General features: G+C 46.6%; 1 protein-coding gene across 1 annotated transcript in view; it reads right to left on the reverse strand.

The window, feature by feature from the left end:
* Positions 1-222: 222 nt before the first annotated feature.
* The window catches only part of LOC124027023 (lysophosphatidylcholine acyltransferase 1-like), a gene marked incomplete at its 5' end in the record, with an annotated part of 48,652 nt that continues 25,748 nt past the window's right edge, over positions 223-23,126 (reverse strand). The window contains 4 exons of the mRNA XM_046339582.1: positions 223-327; positions 2,582-2,636; positions 18,220-18,254; positions 21,641-21,699. Of these exons, the coding sequence (XP_046195538.1) occupies positions 241-327; positions 2,582-2,636; positions 18,220-18,254; positions 21,641-21,699 (236 nt within the window). The remainder of the gene's footprint in view (positions 328-2,581; positions 2,637-18,219; positions 18,255-21,640; positions 21,700-23,126) is intronic.

Genomic DNA, 23,126 nt, shown 5'->3' on the forward strand with positions numbered 1-23,126 from the left:
TAGAGCATGAGAGAGAGTTAACCAGTAGTCTGTGATGGGGCCATCTAGAATCAACAAACTAGAAGCTGTTGAACTTAAATTTACACCAGCCACACACATTAGACTAACATACTTTGGTATCCTACAGTCTCTAGGCTGGTGTTTCTAAGCACGGCAGCCTGAGAGCTGAGGCATCTGTCAGGCCCCATGAAGGCCTATGGGAGGCCAAGTGTCTGTGTGTGTATCTGTGTGTCCCAGGACTCACTTGGCCATCAGGCGCCTGACGTTGTGAGCAAACAGAGCCGGGTTGTTCTTCTCCTCTTCTGATGGAGTGTAGACAGGAAGGAACTGAGGAGAGAAGAAGAAGAAGACAGAACCCCAGGGATGTCACTCCTCTATGGGAAGTCAAGTGGGAATAACAACTGAGATGATATGGGCTCCAAAAGGGGAAGAGAGAGAGAACACTCTCCCTAACACTCTTCTAGACATACTGTCTTCTAGTCATACTGTCTTCTAGACATACTGTCTTCTAGACATACTGTCTGTCGGGAACAACAACAGGTTTTTCTGCTGTCAGTCTCAAAGTCTTTTCAGAAAGGCCAAGGTAACATGGGCTGAGGTCCTCTAACTGGGCTAAGAGAAAAGGGACAGACCAGTGGAACTAGGGACAAGGGACAGAGTAGTGGAACTAGGACAAGGGACAGAGTAGTGGAACTAGGACAAGGGACAGAGTAGTGGAACTAGGACGAGACAGAGTAGTGGAACTAGGACAAGGTACAGAGTAGTGGAACTAGGACAAGGGACAGAGTAGTGGAACTAGGGCAAGGGACAGACCAGTGGAACTAGGACAAGGGACAGACCAGTGGAACTAGGACAAGGGACAGACCAGGGGAACTAGGGAGCAAGGGACAGACCAGGGGAACTAGGGAGCAATGGACAGAGTAGTGGAACTAGGGCAAGGGACAGACCAGTGGAACTAGGACAAGGGACAGAGCAGTGGAACTAGAGAGCAAGGGACAGAGCAGTGGAACTAGGACAAGGGACAGAGTAGTGGAACTAGGACAAGGGACAGAGTAGTGGAACTAGGACAAGGAACAGAGTAGTGGAACTAGGACAAGGGACAGAGTAGTGGAACTAGAGGACAAGGGACAGAGTAGTGGAACCTGGGCAAGGGACAGAGCAGTGGAACTAGGGAGCAAGGGACAGAGTAGTGGAACTAGGACAAGGGACAGACCAGGGGAACTAGGGAGCAAGGGACAGAGTAGTGGAACTAGGACAAGGGACAGAGTAGTGGAACTAGGACAAGGGACAGAGTAGTGGAACTAGGGAGCAAGGGACAGAGTAGTGGAACTAGGACAAGGGGGACAGACCAGGGGAACTAGGGAGCAAGGGACAGAGTAGTGGAACTAGGACAAGGGACAGACCAGGGGAGACAGGGAGCAAGGGACAGAGTAGTGGAACTAGGACAAGGGGAGCAGTGGAACTAGGGACAGAGTAGTGGAACTAGTGGAACTAGGACAAGGGACAGAGTAGTGGAACTAGGACAAGGGACAGAGCAGTGGAACTAGGACAAGGGACAGAGTAGTGGAACTAGGACAAGGGACAGAGCAGTGGAACTAGGACAAGGGACAGAGTAGTGGAACTAGGACAAGGGACAGAGCAGTGGAACTAGGACAAGGGACAGAGTAGTGGAACTAGGACAAGGGACAGAGCAGTGGAACTAGAGACAAGGGAGCAGTGGAACTAGGCAAGGGACAGAGTAGTGGAACTAGGACAAGGGACAGAGCAGTGGAACTAGAGAGCAAGGGACAGAGTAGTGGAACTAGGACAAGGGACAGAGCAGTGGAACTAGGACAAGGGACTAGTGGAACTAGGACAAGGGACAGAGCAGTGGAACTAGGACAAGGGACAGAGTAGTGGAACTAGGACAAGGGACAGAGCAGTGGAACTAGGACAAGGGACAGAGCAGTGGAACTAGGACAAGGGACAGAGCAGTGGAACTAGCAGTGGAACTAGAGCAAGGGACAGAGTAGTGGAACTAGGACAAGAGACAGAGCAGTGGAACTAGGACAAGGACAAGGGACAGAGTAGTGGAACTAGGACAAGGGACAGTAGTGGTAGTGGAACTAGGACAAGGGACAGAGTAGTGGAACTAGGACAAGTGGACAGAGCAGTGGAACTAGAGAGTGGCAAGGGACAGAGCAGTGGAACTAGGACAAGGGACAGAGCAGTGGAACTAGACAAGGGACAGAGCAGTGGAACAGGACAAGGGACAGAGTAGTGGAACTAGGACAAGGGACAGAGTAGTGGAACTAGGACAAGGGACAGAGTAGTGGAACTAGCAAGGACAGCAGTGGGACAAGGGACAGAGTAGTGGAACTAGGACAAGGGACAGAGCAGTGGAACTAGGACAAGGGACAGAAGGGACAAGGGAGTAGTGGAACTAGGACAAGGGACAGAGCAGTGGAACTAGGACAAGGGACAGAGCAGTGGAACTAGGACAAGGGACAGAGCAGTGGAACTAGGACAAGGGACAGAGAAGTGGAGGAGTGATATGTGGTAGACGCAACACGCCAGCATGGCCTGTGAGGCCTACACTCACCTCAATGATGAACTCATTGTGCAGCTGGCACAGTGTGAGCCACAGGATCTTAAACCTGCGATAAAATAATAAAAACATTGTCACATCAAGACATTATGTTTACAGTGCAGGACATCGATATCATCAAGTCATAGCGAATACCAAAACAGTCAGATCACACGGAGATCAACTATAAACTGCTGCTCCAGTTTCAACTGTTCTGCCTTACTATTATTCAACCATGCTGGTCATTTATGAACATTTGAACATCTTGGTCATGTTCTGTTATAATCTCCACCCGGCACAGCCAGAAGAGGACTGGCCACCCCACATAGCCTGGTTCCTCTCTAGGTTTCTTCCTAGGTTTTGGCCTTTCTAGGGAGTTTTTCCTAGCCACTGTGCTTCTACACCTGCATTGCTTGCTGTTTGGGGTTTTAGGCTGGGTTTCTGTACAGCACTTTGAGATATCAGCTGATGTACGAAGGGCTATATAAATACATTTGATTTGATTTGATGTAAATTCATTTAAATGTGTGTGTGTTTGATTTAACCGTCTGAAAGCAGGTTATATGGTAGTGGACAGAGACGTGGGGCGGCAGGTAGCCTGTTCCCAGGCCGTCATTGAAAATCAGAATTTGTTCTTTAACTGACTTGCCTAGTTAAATAAAGGTAAAAATCAAATCAAATAAAGTGAGAATTCTAGCAGCCAGACAAGTAGTGTCACAGGAGGAAGTGATGTGAAGGTTCTGGAAGAGAACGATTAACATCTCTGTTCACTGTTTCCTGTTCTGGACTGACTGGGACCTGCTAACAGCACAGAGACAGTATTGTCTCTACTGTAGTGGTAGACTGTGACCTGCTAACAGCACAGAGACAGTATTGTCTCTACTGTAGTGGTAGACTGACTGTGACCTGCTAACAGCACAGAGACAGTATTGTCTCTACTGTAGTGGTAGACTGACTGTGACCTGCTAACAGCACAGAGACAGTATTGTCTCTACTGTAGTGGTAGACTGTGACCTGCTAACAGCACAGAGACAGTATTGTCTCTACTGTAGTGGTAGACTGACTGTGACCTGCTAACAGCACAGAGACAGTATTGTCTCTACTGTAGTGGTAGACTGACTGTGACCTGCTAACAGCACAGAGACAGTATTGTCTCTACTGTAGTGGTAGACTGTGACCTGCTAACAGCACAGAGACAGTATTGTCTCTACTGTAGTGGTAGACTGTGACCTGCTAACAGCACAGAGACAGTATTGTCTCTACTGTAGTGGTAGACTGTGACCTGCTAACAGCACAGAGACAGTATTGTCTCTACTGTAGTGGTAGACTGACTGTGACCTGCTAACAGCACAGAGACAGTATTGTCTCTACTGTAGTGGTAGACTGACTGTGACCTGCTAACAGCACAGAGACAGTATTGTCTCTACTGTAGTGGTAGACTGACTGTGACCTGCTAACAGCACAGAGACAGTATTGTCTCTACTGTAGTGGTAGACTGACTGTGACCTGCTAACAGCACAGAGACAGTATTGTCTCTACTGTAGTGGTAGACTGACTGTGACCTGCTAACAGCACAGAGACAGTATTGTCTCTACTGTAGTGGTAGACTGACTGTGACCTGCTAACAGCACAGAGACAGTATTGTCTCTACTGTAGTGGTAGACTGTGACCTGCTAACAGCACAGAGACAGTATTGTCTCTACTGTAGTGGTAGACTGTGACCTGCTAACAGCACAGAGACAGTATTGTCTCTACTGTAGTGGTAGACTGGGACCTGCTAACAGCACAGAGACAGTATTGTCTCTACTGTAGTGGTAGACTGTGACCTGCTAACAGCACAGAGACAGTATTGTCTCTACTGTAGTGGTAGACTGTGACCTGCTAACAGCACAGAGACAGTATTGTCTCTACTGTAGTGGTAGACTGGGACCTGCTAACAGCACAGAGACAGTATTGTCTCTACTGTAGTGGTAGACTGTGACCTGCTAACAGCACAGAGACAGTATTGTCTCTACTGTAGTGGTAGACTGTGACCTGCTAACAGCACAGAGACAGTATTGTCTCTACTGTAGTGGTAGACTGTGACCTGCTAACAGCACAGAGACAGTATTGTCTCTACTGTAGTGGTAGACTGTGACCTGCTAACAGCACAGAGACAGTATTGTCTCTACTGTAGTGGTAGACTGACTGTGACCTGCTAACAGCACAGAGACAGTATTGTCTCTACTGTAGTGGTAGACTGTGACCTGCTAACAGCACAGAGACAGTATTGTCTCTACTGTAGTGGTAGACTGACTGTGACCTGCTAACAGCACAGAGACAGTATTGTCTCTACTGTAGTGGTAGACTGACTGTGACCTGCTAACAGCACAGAGACAGTATTGTCTCTACTGTAGTGGTAGACTGGGACCTGCTAACAGCACAGAGACAGTATTGTCTCTACTGTAGTGGTAGACTGACTGTGACCTGCTAACAGCACAGAGACAGTATTGTCTCTACTGTAGTGGTAGACTGACTGGGACCTGCTAACAGCACAGAGACAGTATTGTCTCTACTGTAGTGGTAGACTGACTGTGACCTGCTAACAGCACAGAGACAGTATTGTCTCTACTGTAGTGGTAGACTGGGACCTGCTAACAGCACAGAGACAGTATTGTCTCTACTGTAGTGGTAGACTGACTGTGACCTGCTAACAGCACAGAGACAGTATTGTCTCTACTGTAGTGGTAGACTGTGACCTGCTAACAGCACAGAGACAGTATTGTCTCTACTGTAGTGGTAGACTGACTGTGACCTGCTAACAGCACAGAGACAGTATTGTCTCTACTGTAGTGGTAGACTGACTGTGACCTGCTAACAGCACAGAGACAGTATTGTCTCTACTGTAGTGGTAGACTGACTGTGACCAGCTAACAGCACAGAGACAGTATTGTCTCTACTGTAGTGGTAGACTGACTGTGACCAGCTAACAGCACAGAGACAGTATTGTCTCTACTGTAGTGGTAGACTGTGACCTGCTAACAGCACAGAGACAGTATTGTCTCTACTGTAGTGGTAGACTGTGACCTGCTAACAGCACAGAGACAGTATTGTCTCTACTGTAGTGGTAGACTGTGACCTGCTAACAGCACAGAGACAGTATTGTCTCTACTGTAGTGGTAGACTGTGACCTGCTAACAGCACAGAGACAGTATTGTCTCTACTGTAGTGGTAGACTGACTGTGACCTGCTAACAGCACAGAGACAGTATTGTCTCTACTGTAGTGGTAGACTGACTGTGACAGTACCTACTAACAGCACAGAGACAGTATTGTCTCTACTGTAGTGGTAGACTGACTGTGACCTGCTAACAGCACAGAGACAGTATTGTCTCTACTGTAGTGGTAGACTGACTGTGACCTACTAACAGCACAGAGACAGTATTGTCTCTACTGTAGTGGTAGACTGACTGGGACCTGCTAACAGCACAGAGACAGTATTGTCTCTACTGTAGTGGTAGACTGACTGTGACCTGCTAACAGCACAGAGACAGTATTGTCTCTACTGTAGTGGTAGACTGACTGTGACCAGCTAACAGCACAGAGACAGTATTGTCTCTACTGTAGTGGTAGACTGACTGTGACCTACTAACAGCACAGAGACAGTATTGTCTCTACTGTAGTGGTAGACTGACTGTGACCTGCTAACAGCACAGAGACAGTATTGTCTCTACTGTAGTGGTAGACTGACTGTGACCTGCTAACAGCACAGAGACAGTATTGTCTCTACTGTAGTGGTAGACTGACTGTGACCTGCTAACAGCACAGAGACAGTATTGTCTCTACTGTAGTGGTAGACTGACTGTGACCTGCTAACAGCACAGAGACAGTATTGTCTCTACTGTAGTGGTAGACTGACTGGGACCTGCTAACAGCACAGAGACAGTATTGTCTCTACTGTAGTGGTAGACTGACTGTGACCTGCTAACAGCACAGAGACAGTATTGTCTCTACTGTAGTGGTAGACTGTGACCTGCTAACAGCACAGAGACAGTATTGTCTCTACTGTAGTGGTAGACTGTGACCTGCTAACAGCACAGAGACAGTATTGTCTCTACTGTAGTGGTAGACTGACTGTGACCTACTAACAGCACAGAGACAGTATTGTCTCTACTGTAGTGGTAGACTGACTGTGACCTGCTAACAGCACAGAGACAGTATTGTCTCTACTGTAGTGGTAGACTGACTGTGACCTGCTAACAGCACAGAGACAGTATTGTCTCTACTGTAGTGGTAGACTGACTGTGACCTGCTAACAGCACAGAGACAGTATTGTCTCTACTGTAGTGGTAGACTGACTGTGACCTGCTAACAGCACAGAGACAGTATTGTCTCTACTGTAGTGTAGACTGACTGGGACCTGCTAACAGCACAGAGACAGTATTGTCTCTACTGTAGTGGTAGACGGACTGTGACCTGCTAACAGCACAGAGACAGTATTGTCTCTACTGTAGTGGTAGACTGTGACCTGCTAACAGCACAGAGACAGTATTGTCTCTACTGTAGTGGTAGACTGTGACCTGCTAACAGCACAGAGACAGTATTGTCTCTACTGTAGTGGTAGACTGACTGTGACCTGCTAACAGCACAGAGACAGTATTGTCTCTACTGTAGTGGTAGAGACTGTGACCTGCTAACAGCACAGAGACAGTATTGTCTCTACTGTAGTGGTAGACTGACTGTGACCTGCTAACAGCACAGAGACAGTATTGTCTCTACTGTAGTGGTAGACTGACTGTGACCTGCTAACAGCACAGAGACAGTATTGTCTCTACTGTAGTGGTAGACTGTGACCTGCTAACAGCACAGAGACAGTATTGTCTCTACTGTTGACTGACTGTGACCTGCTCTCTATTGTCTCTACTGTAGTGGTAGACTGACTGTGACCTGCTAACAGCACAGAGACAGTATTGTCTCTACTGTAGTGGTAGACTGACTGTGACCTGCTAACAGCACAGAGACAGTATTGTCTCTACTGTAGTGGTAGACTGTGACCTGCTAACAGCACAGAGACAGTATTGTCTCTACTGTAGTGGTAGACTGTGACCTGCTAACAGCACAGAGACAGTATTGTCTCTACTGTAGTGGTAGACTGACTGTGACCTGCTAACAGCACAGAGACAGTATTGTCTCTACTGTAGTGGTAGACTGACTGTGACCTGCTAACAGCACAGAGACAGTATTGTCTCTACTGTAGTGGTAGACTGACTGTGACCTGCTAACAGCACAGAGACAGTATTGTCTCTACTGTAGTGGTAGACTGACTGTGACCTGCTAACAGCACAGAGACAGTATTGTCTCTACTGTAGTGGTAGACTGACTGTGACCTGCTAACAGCACAGAGACAGTATTGTCTCTACTGTAGTGGTAGACTGACTGTGACCTGCTAACAGCACAGAGACAGTATTGTCTCTACTGTAGTGGTAGACTGACTGTGACCTGCTAACAGCACAGAGACAGTATTGTCTCTACTGTAGTGGTAGACTGACTGTGACCTGCTAACAGCACAGAGACAGTATTGTCTCTACTGTAGTGGTAGACTGACTGTGACCTGCTAACAGCACAGAGACAGTATTGTCTCTACTGTAGTGGTAGACTGACTGTGACCTGCTAACAGCACAGAGACAGTATTGTCTCTACTGTAGTGGTAGACTGACCTGCTAACAGCACAGAGACAGTATTGTCTCTACTGTAGTGGTAGACTGTGACTGTGACCAGCACAGTAACACAGAGACATTGTCTCTACTGTAGTGGTAGACTGACTGTGACCTCTAACAGCACAGAGACAGTATTGTCTCTACTGTAGTGGTAGACTGACTGTGACCTGCTAACAGCACAGAGACAGTATTGTCTCTACTGTAGTGGTACTGACTGTGACCTGCTAACAGCACAGAGACAGTATTGTCTCTACTGTAGTGGTAGACTGACTGTGACCTGCTAACAGCACAGAGACAGTATTGTCTCTACTGTAGTGGTAGACTGACTGTGACCTGCTAACAGCACAGAGACAGTATTGTCTCTACTGTAGTGGTAGACTGACTGTGACCTGCTAACAGCACAGAGACAGTATTGTCTCTACTGTAGTGGTAGACTGTGACCTGCTAACAGCACAGAGACAGTATTGTCTCTACTGTAGTGGTAGACTGACTGTGACCTGCTAACAGCACAGAGACAGTATTGTCTCTACTGTAGTGGTAGACTGACTGTGACCTGCTAACAGCACAGAGACAGTATTGTCTCTACTGTAGTGGTAGACTGACTGTGACCTGCTAACAGCACAGAGACAGTATTGTCTCTACTGTAGTGGTAGACTGACTGTGACCTGCTAACAGCACAGAGACAGTATTGTCTCTACTGTAGTGGTAGACTGTGACCTGCTAACAGCACAGAGACAGTATTGTCTCTACTGTAGTGGTAGACTGTGACCTACTAACAGCACAGAGACAGTATTGTCTCTACTGTAGTGGTAGACTGACTGTGACCTGCTAACAGCACAGAGACAGTATTGTCTCTACTGTAGTGGTAGACTGACTGTGACCTGCTAACAGCACAGAGACAGTATTGTCTCTACTGTAGTGGTAGACTGACTGTGACCTGCTAACAGCACAGAGACAGTATTGTCTCTACTGTAGTGGTAGACTGACTGTGACCTGCTAACAGCACAGAGACAGTATTGTCTCTACTGTAGTGGTAGACTGACTGTGACCTGCTAACAGCACAGAGACAGTATTGTCTCTACTGTAGTGGTAGACTGTGACCTGCTAACAGCACAGAGACAGTATTGTCTCTACTGTAGTGGTAGACTGTGACCTGCTAACAGCACAGAGACAGTATTGTCTCTACTGTAGTGGTAGACTGACTGTGACCTGCTAACAGCACAGAGACAGTATTGTCTCTACTGTAGTGGTAGACTGACTGTGACCTGCTAACAGCACAGAGACAGTATTGTCTCTACTGTAGTGGTAGACTGTGACCTGCTAACAGCACAGAGACAGTATTGTCTCTACTGTAGTGGTAGACTGACTGTGACCTGCTAACAGCACAGAGACAGTATTGTCTCTACTGTAGTGGTAGACTGACTGTGACCTGCTAACAGCACAGAGACAGTATTGTCTCTACTGTAGTGGTAGACTGACTGTGACCTACTAACAGCACAGAGACAGTATTGTCTCTACTGTAGTGGTAGACTGACTGTGACCTGCTAACAGCACAGAGACAGTATTGTCTCTACTGTAGTGGTAGACTGTGACCTGCTAACAGCACAGAGACAGTATTGTCTCTACTGTAGTGGTAGAGACTGTGACCTGCTAACAGCACAGAGACAGTATTGTCTCTACTGTAGTGGTAGACTGACTGTGACCTGCTAACAGCACAGAGACAGTATTGTCTCTACTGTAGTGGTAGACTGACTGTGACCTGCTAACAGCACAGAGACAGTATTGTCTCTACTGTAGTGGTAGACTGACTGTGACCTGCTAACAGCACAGAGACAGTATTGTCTCTACTGTAGTGGTAGACTGACTGTGACCTGCTAACAGCACAGAGACAGTATTGTCTCTACTGTAGTGGTAGACTGACTGTGACCTGCTAACAGCACAGAGACAGTATTGTCTCTACTGTAGTGGTAGACTGACTGTGACCTGCTAACAGCACAGAGACAGTATTGTCTCTACTGTAGTGGTAGACTGACTGTGACCTGCTAACAGCACAGAGACAGTATTGTCTCTACTGTAGTGGTAGACTGACTGTGACCTGCTAACAGCACAGAGACAGTATTGTCTCTACTGTAGTGGTAGACTGACTGTGACCTGCTAACAGCACAGAGACAGTATTGTCTCTACTGTAGTGGTAGACTGTGACCTGCTAACAGCACAGAGACAGTATTGTCTCTACTGTAGTGGTAGACTGACTGTGACCTGCTAACAGCACAGAGACAGTATTGTCTCTACTGTAGTGGTAGACTGACTGTGACCTGCTAACAGCACAGAGACAGTATTGTCTCTACTGTAGTGGTAGACTGACTGTGACCTGCTAACAGCACAGAGACAGTATTGTCTCTACTGTAGTGGTAGACTGACTGTGACCTGCTAACAGCACAGAGACAGTATTGTCTCTACTGTAGTGGTAGAGACTGTGACCTGCTAACAGCACAGAGACAGTATTGTCTCTACTGTAGTGGTAGACTGACTGTGACCTGCTAACAGCACAGAGACAGTATTGTCTCTACTGTAGTGGTAGACTGACTGTGACCTGCTAACAGCACAGAGACAGTATTGTCTCTACTGTAGTGGTAGACTGACTGTGACCTGCTAACAGCACAGAGACAGTATTGTCTCTACTGTAGTGGTAGACTGACTGTGACCTGCTAACAGCACAGAGACAGTATTGTCTCTACTGTAGTGGTAGACTGACTGTGACCTGCTAACAGCACAGAGACAGTATTGTCTCTACTGTAGTGGTAGACTGACTGTGACCTGCTAACAGCACAGAGACAGTATTGTCTCTACTGTAGTGGTAGACTGACTGTGACCTGCTAACAGCACAGAGACAGTATTGTCTCTACTGTAGTGGTAGACTGTGACCTGCTAACAGCACAGAGACAGTATTGTCTCTACTGTAGTGGTAGACTGACTGTGACCTGCTAACAGCACAGAGACAGTATTGTCTCTACTGTAGTGGTAGACTGACTGTGACCTGCTAACAGCACAGAGACAGTATTGTCTCTACTGTAGTGGTAGACTGACTGTGACCTGCTAACAGCACAGAGACAGTATTGTCTCTACTGTAGTGGTAGACTGTGACCTGCTAACAGCACAGAGACAGTATTGTCTCTACTGTAGTGGTAGACTGACTGTGACCTGCTAACAGCACAGAGACAGTATTGTCTCTACTGTAGTGGTAGACTGACTGTGACCTGCTAACAGCACAGAGACAGTATTGTCTCTACTGTAGTGGTGCTAACAGAGTATTGACTGTGACCTGCTAACAGCACAGAGACAGTATTGTCTCTACTGTAGTGGTAGACTGACTGTGACCTGCTAACAGCACAGAGACAGTATTGTCTCTACTGTAGTGGTAGACTGACTGTGACCTGCTAACAGCACAGAGACAGTATTGTCTCTACTGTAGTGGTAGACTGACTGTGACCTGCTAACAGCACAGAGACAGTATTGTCTCTACTGTAGTGGTAGACTGACTGTGACCTGCTAACAGCACAGAGACAGTATTGTCTCTACTGTAGTGGTAGACTGACTGTGACCTGCTAACAGCACAGAGACAGTATTGTCTCTACTGTAGTGGTAGACTGACTGTGACCTGCTAACAGCACAGAGACAGTATTGTCTCTACTGTAGTGGTAGACTGACTGTGACCTGCTAACAGCACAGAGACAGTATTGTCTCTACTGTAGTGGTAGACTGACTGTGACCTGCTAACAGCACAGAGACAGTATTGTCTCTACTGTAGTGGTAGACTGACTGTGACCTGCTAACAGCACAGAGACAGTATTGTCTCTACTGTAGTGGTAGACTGACTGTGACCTGCTAACAGCACAGAGACAGTATTGTCTCTACTGTAGTGGTAGACTGACTGTGACCTGCTAACAGCACAGAGACAGTATTGTCTCTACTGTAGTGGTAGACTGACTGTGACCTACTAACAGCACAGAGACAGTATTGTCTCTACTGTAGTGGTAGACTGACTGTGACCTGCTAACAGCACAGAGACAGTATTGTCTCTACTGTAGTGGTAGACTGACTGTGACCTGCTAACAGCACAGAGACAGTATTGTCTCTACTGTAGTGGTAGACTGACTGTGACCTGCTAACAGCACAGAGACAGTATTGTCTCTACTGTAGTGGTAGACTGACTGTGACCTGCTAACAGCACAGAGACAGTATTGTCTCTACTGTAGTGGTAGACTGACTGTGACCTGCTAACAGCACAGAGACAGTATTGTCTCTACTGTAGTGGTAGACTGACTGTGACCTGCTAACAGCACAGAGACAGTATTGTCTCTACTGTAGTGGTAGACTGACTGTGACCTGCTAACAGCACAGAGACAGTATTGTCTCTACTGTAGTGGTAGACTGACTGTGACCTGCTAACAGCACAGAGACAGTATTGTCTCTACTGTAGTGGTACTGACTGTGACCTGCTAACAGCACAGAGACAGTATTGTCTCTACTGTAGTGGTAGACTGACTGTGACCTGCTAACAGCACAGAGACAGTATTGTCTCTACTGTAGTGGTAGACTGACTGTGACCTGCTAACAGCACAGAGACAGTATTGTCTCTACTGTAGTGGTAGACTGACTGTGACCTGCTAACAGCACAGAGACAGTATTGTCTCTACTGTAGTGGTAGACTGACTGTGACCTGCTAACAGCACAGAGACAGTATTGTCTCTACTGTAGTAGTAGACTGACTGTGACCTGCTAACAGCACAGAGACAGTATTGTCTCTACTGTAGTGGTAGACTGACTGTGACCTGCTAACAGCACAGAGACAGTATTGTCTCTACTGTAGTGGTAGACTGACTGTGACCTGCTAACAGCACAGAGACAGTATTGTCTCTACTGTAGTGGTAGACTGACTGTGACCTGTCTCTAACAGCACAGAGACAGTATTGTCTCTACTGTAGTGGTAGACTGACTGTGACCTGCTAACAGCACAGAGACAGTATTGTCTCTACTGTAGTGGTAGACTGACTGTGACCTGCTAACAGCACAGAGACAGTATTGTCTCTACTGTAGTGGTAGACTGACTGTAACAGACCTGCTAACAGCACAGAGACAGTATTGTCTCTACTAGTGGTAGTGACCTGTAGACAGTATTGTCTCTACTGTGACCTGCTAACAGCACAGAGACAGTATTGTCTCTACTGTAGTGGTAGACTGACTGTGACCTGCTAACAGCACAGAGACAGTATTGTCTCTACTGTAGTGGTAGACTGACTGTGACCTGCTAACAGCACAGAGACAGTATTGTCTCTACTGTAGTGGTAGACTGACTGTGACCTGCTAACAGCACAGAGACAGTATTGTCTCTACTGTAGTGGTAGACTGACTGTGACCTGCTAACAGCACAGAGACAGTATTGTCTCTACTGTAGTGGTAGACTGACTGTGACCTGCTAACAGCACAGAGACAGTATTGTCTCTACTGTAGTGGTAGAGACTGTGACCTGCTAACAGCACAGAGACAGTATTGTCTCTACTGTAGTGGTAGACTGACTGTGACCTGCTAACAGCACAGAGACAGTATTGTCTCTACTGTAGTGGTAGACTGACTGTGACCTGCTAACAGCACAGAGACAGTATTGTCTCTACTGTAGTGGTAGACTGACTGTGACCTGCTAACAGCACAGAGACAGTATTGTCTCTACTGTAGTGGTAGACTGTGACCTGCTAACAGCACAGAGACAGTATTGTCTCTACTGTAGTGGTAGACTGTGACCTGCTAACAGCACAGAGACAGTATTGTCTCTACTGTAGTGGTAGACTGTGACCTGCTAACAGCACAGAGACAGTATTGTCTCTACTGTAGTGGTAGACTGACTGTGACCTGCTAACAGCACAGAGACAGTATTGTCTCTACTGTAGTGGTAGACTGACTGTGACCTGCTAACAGCACAGAGACAGTATTGTCTCTACTGTAGTGGTAGACTGACTGTGACCTGCTAACAGCACAGAGACAGTATTGTCTCTACTGTAGTGGTAGACTGACTGTGACCTGCTAACAGCACAGAGACAGTATTGTCTCTACTGTAGTGGTAGACTGACTGTGACCTGCTAACAGCACAGAGACAGTATTGTCTCTACTGTAGTGGTAGACTGTGACCTGCTAACAGCACAGAGACAGTATTGTCTCTACTGTAGTGGTAGACTGACTGTGACCTGCTAACAGCACAGAGACAGTATTGTCTCTACTGTAGTGGTAGACTGACTGTGACCTGCTAACAGCACAGAGACAGTATTGTCTCTACTGTAGTGGTAGACTGACTGTGACCTGCTAACAGCACAGAGACAGTATTGTCTCTACTGTAGTGGTAGACTGACTGTGACCTGCTAACAGCACAGAGACAGTATTGTCTCTACTGTAGTGGTAGACTGACTGTGACCTGCTAACAGCACAGAGACAGTATTGTCTCTACTGTAGTGGTAGACTGACTGTGACCTGCTAACAGCACAGAGACAGTATTGTCTCTACTGTAGTGTAGTAGACTGTGACCTGCTAACAGCACAGAGACAGTATTGTCTCTACTGTAGTGGTAGACTGTGACCTGCTAACAGCACAGAGACAGTATTGTCTCTACTGTAGTGGTAGACTGACTGTGACCTGCTAACAGCACAGAGACAGTATTGTCTCTACTGTAGTGGTAGACTGACTGTGACCTGCTAACAGCACAGAGACAGTATTGTCTCTACTGTAGTGGTAGACTGACTGTGACCTGCTAACAGCACAGAGACAGTATTGTCTCTACTGTAGTGGTAGACTGACTGTGACCTGCTAACAGCACAGAGACAGTATTGTCTCTACTGTAGTGGTAGACTGACTGTGACCTGCTAACAGCACAGAGACAGTATTGTCTCTACTGTAGTGGTAGACTGACTGGGACCTGCTAACAGCACAGAGACAGTATTGTCTCTACTGTAGTGGTAGACTGACTGTGACCTGCTAACAGCACAGAGACAGTATTGTCTCTACTGTAGTGGTAGACTGTGACCTGCTAACAGCACAGAGACAGTATTGTCTCTACTGTAGTGGTAGACTGACTGTGACCTACTAACAGCACAGAGACAGTATTGTCTCTACTGTAGTGGTAGACTGTGACCTGCTAACAGCACAGAGACAGTATTGTCTCTACTGTAGTGGTAGACTGACTGTGACCTGCTAACAGCACAGAGACAGTATTGTCTCTACTGTAGTGGTAGACTGTGACCTGCTAACAGCACAGAGACAGTATTGTCTCTACTGTAGTGGTAGACTGTGACCTGCTAACAGCACAGAGACAGTATTGTCTCTACTGTAGTGGTAGACTGACTGTGACCTGCTAACAGCACAGAGACAGTATTGTCTCTACTGTAGTGGTAGACTGACTGTGACCTGCTAACAGCACAGAGACAGTATTGTCTCTACTGTAGTGGTAGACTGACTGTGACCTGCTAACAGCACAGAGACAGTATTGTCTCTACTGTAGTGGTAGACTGACTGTGACCTGCTAACAGCACAGAGACAGTATTGTCTCTACTGTAGTGGTAGACTGTGACCTGCTAACAGCACAGAGACAGTATTGTCTCTACTGTAGTGGTAGACTGTGACCTGCTAACAGCACAGAGACAGTATTGTCTCTACTGTAGTGGTAGACTGTGACCTGCTAACAGCACAGAGACAGTATTGTCTCTACTGTAGTGGTAGACTGACTGTGACCTACTAACAGCACAGAGACAGTATTGTCTCTACTGTAGTGGTAGACTGACTGTGACCTGCTAACAGCACAGAGACAGTATTGTCTCTACTGTAGTGGTAGACTGACTGTGACCTGCTAACAGCACAGAGACAGTATTGTCTCTACTGTAGTGGTAGACTGACTGTGACCTGCTAACAGCACAGAGACAGTATTGTCTCTACTGTAGTGGTAGACTGACTGTGACCTGCTAACAGCACAGAGACAGTATTGTCTCTACTGTAGTGGTAGACTGACTGTGACCAGCTAACAGCACAGAGACAGTATTGTCTCTACTGTAGTGGTAGACTGACTGTGACCTACTAACAGCACAGAGACAGTATTGTCTCTACTGTAGTGGTAGACTGTGACCTGTTAACAGCACAGAGACAGTATTGTCTCTACTGTAGTGGTAGACTGTGACCTGCTAACAGCACAGAGACAGTATTGTCTCTACTGTAGTGGTAGACTGTGACCTGCTAACAGCACAGAGACAGTATTGTCTCTACTGTAGTGGTAGACTGTGACCTGTTAACAGCACAGAGACAGTATTGTCTCTACTGTAGTGGTAGACTGTGACCTGCTAACAGCACAGAGACAGTATTGTCTCTACTGTAGTGGTAGACTGACTGTGACCTGCTAACAGCACAGAGACAGTATTGTCTCTACTGTAGTGGTAGACTGACTGTGACCAGCTAACAGCACAGAGACAGTATTGTCTCTACTGTAGTGGTAGACTGACTGTGACCAGCTAACAGCACAGAGACAGTATTGTCTCTACTGTAGTGGTAGACTGTGACCTGCTAACAGCACAGAGACAGTATTGTCTCTACTGTAGTGGTAGACTGACTGTGACCTGCTAACAGCACAGAGACAGTATTGTCTCTACTGTAGTGGTAGACTGACTGTGACCAGCTAACAGCACAGAGACAGTATTGTCTCTACTGTAGTGGTAGACTGTGACCTGCTAACAGCACAGAGACAGTATTGTCTCTACTGTAGTGGTAGACTGACTGTGACCTGCTAACAGCACAGAGACAGTATTGTCTCTACTGTAGTGGTAGACTGACTGTGACCTGCTAACAGCACAGAGACAGTATTGTCTCTACTGTAGTGGTAGACTGACTGTGACCTGCTAACAGCACAGAGACAGTATTGTCTCTACTGTAGTGGTAGACTGACTGTGACCAGCTAACAGCACAGAGACAGTATTGTCTCTACTGTAGTGGTAGACTGACTGTGACCAGCTAACAGCACAGAGACAGTATTGTCTCTACTGTAGTGGTAGACTGTGACCTGCTAACAGCACAGAGACAGTATTGTCTCTACTGTAGTGGTAGACTGTGACCAGCTAACAGCACAGAGACAGTATTGTCTCTACTGTAGTGGTAGACTGTGACCTGCTAACAGCACAGAGACAGTATTGTCTCTACTGTAGTGGTAGACTGACTGTGACCTGCTAACAGCACAGATACAGTATTGTCTCTACTGTAGTGGTAGACTGACTGTGACCTGCTAACAGCACAGAGACAGTATTGTCTCTACTGTAGTGGTAGACTGTGACCTGCTAACAGCACAGATACAGTATTGTCTCTACTGTAGTGGTAGACTGTGACCTGCTAACAGCACAGAGACAGTATTGTCTCTACTGTAGTGGTAGACTGTGACCTGCTGACAGCACAGAGACAGTATTGTCTCTACTGTAGTGGTAGACTGACTGGGCACACAGCCAAAACAACATCACTACCATGATGCATTAGAAAGTAGAACAAAACACATCCCAATTCAGCCTGTGGTTTTATCCAGAGACAAGGACAGCTTTCTCTCAGTCAGTTTCTGTATTCCAGGCCATCAGTGTTCTGAGTAAACTGGACCATCTAGATTATACAGTAGAACTAATATCCTCTCAGTCCAGTCCAGTCCAGTAGAGGTATGAAAACTGGACCATCTAGATTATACAGTAGAACTAATATCCTCTCAGTCCAGTCCAGTAGAGGTATGACAACTGGACCTTCTAGATTATACAGTAGAACTAATATCCTCTCAGTCCAGTCCAGTAGAGGTATGACAACTGGACCTTCCAGGGCAGTAGAGACACACCACACGTTGCCTGGCAACGACCTGTACTTCAGGGATCAGTCATTTGTAGAGTAATTCAAGTGTACTCACGCTCCAGGCCCCTGCCACGTCCAGGTGATTGTGTCCTGGCATGGGACAGGAGAGACACAGAACTTATGAAGATACAACATTATTCATCCAGGTAAGAAGTATAAAAACACAAGGTCATAACAACAACAACAACAACAACAACAACAGCTTAGTTATCAGGGATAGAGTAGTTTGTGGTTTAATTGGTTACCAGGTAGTTAGTAGTTTAATTGGATACCAGATAGTTAGTGGTCTTGACCACTTGCTGTGTGGTCCCAGGGCTATAGGAGAGACTGACTCCCTGCTGTGTGGTCCCAGGGCTATAGGAGAGACTGACTGCGTGCTGTGTGGTCCCAGGGCTATAGGAGAGACTGACTGCGTGCTGTGTGGTCCCAGGGCTATAGGAGAGACTGACTGCATGCTGTGTGGTCCCCTATAGGAGAGACTGACTGAGACTGCTGTGTGGTCCCAGGGCTATAGGAGAGACTGACTGCATGCTGTGTGGTCCCAGGGCTATAGGAGAGACTGACTGCATGCTGTGTGGTCCCAGGGCTATAGTAGAGACTGACTGCCCACTGTGTGGTCCCAGGGCTATAGGAGAGACTGACTTCCTGCTGTGTGGTCCCAGGGCTATAGTAGAGACTGACTGCGTGCTGTGTGGTCCCAGGGCTATAGTAGAGACAGACTGCCTGCTGTGTGGTCCCAGGGCTATAGTAGAGACTGACTGCCTGCTGTGTGGTCCCAGGGCTATAGTAGAGACTGACTGCGTGCTGTGTGGTCCCAGGGCTATAGGAGAGACTGACTGCGTGCTGTGTGGTCCCAGGGCTATAGGAGAGACTGACTGCGTGCTGTGTGGTCCCTGGGCTATAGGAGAGACTGACTGCGTGCTGTGTGGTCCCAGGGCTATAGGAGAGACTGACTGCGTGCTGTGTGGTCCCAGGGCTATAGGAGAGACTGACTGCCTGCTGTGTGGTCCCAGGGCTATAGGAGAGACTGACTGCATACTGTGTGGTCCCAGGGCTATAGGAAAGACTGACTGCGTGCTGTGTGGTCCCAGGGCTATAGGAGAGACTGACTGCGTGCTGTGTGGTCCCAGGGCTATAGGAGAGACTGACTGCGTGCTGTGTGGTCCCAGGGCTATAGTAGAGACTGACTGCGTGCTGTGTGGTCCCAGGGCTATAGTAGAGACTGACTGCGTGCTGTGTGGTCCCAGGGCTATAGTAGAGACTGACTGCGTGCTGTGTGGTCCCAGGCATCACTGGCCCATTCAGCCCAGCTGTTTACAGACAGAGCCCTAGCTCTAACACTAACACGATCAGACCTCAGTAAAGGGCACATCAAGTCAACCCCAGGAGGTTTTACAGGAAGTCCCCATGAAACCCTGCTCAAGGTGGGTGGGGGGTGGGGGGTGATATCACACAGCTTAGACAGACCACACAACAAATCACAGTACAACTAAATCAGTTCTCTATCCTCACGGTTATATCTGTAACAGAGAGAGAGATTCAGACAGACAGGACTGATGCTCTTCTCAGCAGTTATACTGTATCTGAAGGTGGGTGGGGGGGATATCACACAGCTTAGACAGACCACACAACAAATCACAGTACAACTAAATCAGTTCTCTATCCTCACGGTTATATCTGTAACAGAGAGAGAGATTCAGACAGACAGGGCTGATGCTCTTCTCAGCAGGGAGGGTGTTTACCAACCAGCCTGGCTGTTGTGTTGTGCTGCTGCTGTGTTCTAGTGTGTTGCTAGGTGTTGTATTGTATTGCTAGGTATTGTGTTGTGTTGCTGTGTTGCTTGGTGTTGTTGTGCTGCTAGGTGTTATTGTGTTGCTAGATATTGTATTGTGTTGCTAGGTGTTATTGTGTTGCTAGATATTGTATTGTGTTGCTAGGTGTTATTGTGTTGCTAGATATTGTATTGTGTTGCTAGGTGTTGTTGTGTTGATAGTTGTTGTATTGTGTTGCTAGGTGTTGTTGTGTTGCTAGGTGTTCTTGTGCTGCTAGGTGTTGTATTGTGTTGCTATGTGTTGCGTTGCTGTGTTGTATTGTGTTGCTAGGTGTTGTGTTGTGTTGCTAGGTATTGTGTTGTATTGCTAGGTGTTGTGTTGTATTGCTAGGTGCTGTGTTGCTAGGTGTTCTATTGTGTTGGTAGGTGTTGTGCTGTGTTGCTAGGTGTTGTTGTGTTGCTCGGTGTTGTTGTGCTGCTAGGTGTTGTTGTGTTGCTAGGTGTTGTATTGTGTTGCTAGGTGTTGTTGTGTTGCTAGGTGTTGTTGTGTTGATAGTTGTTACATTTACATTTACATTTAAGTCATTTGTTGTGTTGCTAGGTGTTGTATTGTGTTGCTAGGTGTTGTTGTGTTGCTAGGTGTTGTATTGTGTTGCTAGGTGTTGTGTTGCTAGGTGTTGTGTTGTATTGTGTTGTATTGTGTTGCTAGGTGTTGTGTTGCTAGGTGTTGTGTTGCTAGGTGTTATATTGTGTTGCTAGGTGTTGTGTTGCTAGGTGTTATATTGTGTTGCTAGGTGATGTGTTGCTATGTGTTGTATTGTGTTGCTAGGTGTTGTATTGTGTTGCTAGGTGTTGTATTGTGTTGCTAGGTGTTGTATTGTGTTGCTAGGTGTTGTATTGTGTTGCTAGGTGTTATATTGTGTTGCTAGGTGTTGTATTGTGTTGCTAGGTGTTGTATTGTGTTGCTAGGTGTTGTATTGTGTTGCTAGATGTTGTATTGTGTTGCTAGGTGTTGTATTGTGTTGCTAGGTGTTGTATTGTGTTGCTAGGTGTTATATTGCGTTGCTAGGTGTTATATTGTGTTGCTAGGTGTTATATTGTGTTGCTAGGTGTTATATTGTGTTGCTAGGTGTTGTATTGTGTTGCTAGGTGTTATATTGTGTTGCTAGGTGTTGTATTGTGTTGCTAGGTGTTATATTGTGTTGCTAGGTGTTGTATTGTGTTGCTAGATGTTGTATTGTGTTGCTAGGTGTTATATTGTGTTGCTAGGTGTTGTATTGTGTTGCTAGGTGTTATATTGCGTTGCTAGGTGTTATATTGCGTTGCTAGGTGTTATATTGTGTTGCTAGGTGTTATATTGTGTTGCTAGGTGTTGTATTGTGTTGCTAGGTGTTATATTGTGTTGCTAGGTGTTGTATTGTGTTGCTAGGTGTTGTATTGTGTTGCTAGGTGTTGTATTGTGTTGCTAGGTGTTGTATTGTGTTGCTAGGTGTTGTATTGTGTTGCTAGGTGTTGTATTGTGTTGCTAGGTGTTGTATTGTGTTGCTAGGTGTTGTATTGTGTTGCTAGGTGTTGTATTGTGTTGCTAGGTGTTGTATTGTGTTGCTAGGTGTTGTATTGTGTTGCTAGGTGTTGTATTGTGTTGCTAGGTGTTGTATTGTGTTGCTAGGTGTTTGGCTTTGTCGTGTTGTGTTTGCTTTCTTACCATTTTATTGGGGTATTTTATCACAACAGGCTGAACTGGCACCGCTGGGATGAACGCTCCTGTGTGACAAGACAGAAATCAACACCATTACACACACTGGACTACAGTCCCCTAAAACTAAGAAACTAGAAGTGTGCGTTCTCTAATTCTCTCCTTCTCTCTTTCTTTCTCTCTCTCGGAGGACCATGTCCCAGGACTACCTGACATGATGACTCCTTGCTGTCCCCAGTCCACCTGGCCATGCTTCTGCTCCAGTTTCAACTGTTCTGCCTTACTATTATTCAACCATGCTGGTCATTTATGAACATTTGAACATCTTGGCCACGTTCTGTTATAATCTCCACCCGGCACAGCCAGAAGAGGACTGGCCACCCCACATATGCTCTCTCTAATTCTCTCTTTCTTTCTCTCTCTCGGAGGACCTGAGCCCTAGGACCGTGCCCCAGGACTACCTGACATGATGGCTCCTTGCTGTCCCCAGTCCACCTGACTGTGCTGCTGCTCCAGTTTCAACTGTTCTGCCTTACTATTATTCGACCATGCTGGTCATTTATGAACATTTGAACATCTTGGTCATGTTCTGTTATAATCTCTACCCGGCACAGCCAGAAGAGGACTGGCCACCCCACATAGCCTGGTTTCTCTCTAGGTTTCTTCCTAGGTTTTGGCCTTTCTAGGGAGTTTTTCCTAGCCACCGTGCTTTTACACCTGCATTGTTTGCTGTTTGGGGTTTTAGGCTGGGTTTCTGTACAGCACTTTGAGATATCAGCTGATGTACGAAGGGCTATATAAATACATTTGATTTGATTTGATTTAGAAGATTCTAGACCGCATACAAGGGCCTCGGCCCACGGCGACAGTAGCTAACCCAGATGTAAAATGTCCGTCTGCACGACTGGAAGTGGCTTCGGATCAAAGAATCCGCTAAATGGAATATATTATTATAATTATTGATATATTCATGTCCATTCAAATATAGTCATGAAGCTCCTTTTCATCCGTTTGTCCAATCAGAAACATGCCGTCCTGTGCAGAATATGTCATGTAATCCTCTGATTGGAAGAGAACTGAACATCTTTCAGTTAGACAGTGTGGATTGGTCTGATCTCAGCTCCTGGGAGGTCAGTAGCTGAGATCACATTAATCACCACTGTCTAACTGACCTCCCAGGAGCTGTGGTGATTAATCTGATCTCAGCTCCTGGGCGGTCAGTTAGACAGTGGTGATTAATCTGATCTCAGCTCCTGGGAGGTCAGTTAGACAGTGGTGATGAATCTGATCTCAGCTCCTGGGCGGTCAGTTAGACAGTGGTGATTAATCTGATCTCAGCTCCTGGGCGGTCAGTTAGACAGTGGTGATTAATCTGATCTCAGCTCCTGGGCGGTCAGTTAGACAGTGGTGATTAATCTGATCTCAGCTCCTGGGAGGTCCGTTAGACAGTGGTGATTAATCTGATCTCAGCTCCTGGGCGGTCAGTTAGACAGTG

The sequence above is a fragment of the Oncorhynchus gorbuscha genome, unplaced genomic scaffold, assembly GCF_021184085.1.
Source record: "Oncorhynchus gorbuscha isolate QuinsamMale2020 ecotype Even-year unplaced genomic scaffold, OgorEven_v1.0 Un_scaffold_2894, whole genome shotgun sequence".
Lineage (NCBI taxonomy): Eukaryota > Metazoa > Chordata > Actinopteri > Salmoniformes > Salmonidae > Oncorhynchus > Oncorhynchus gorbuscha.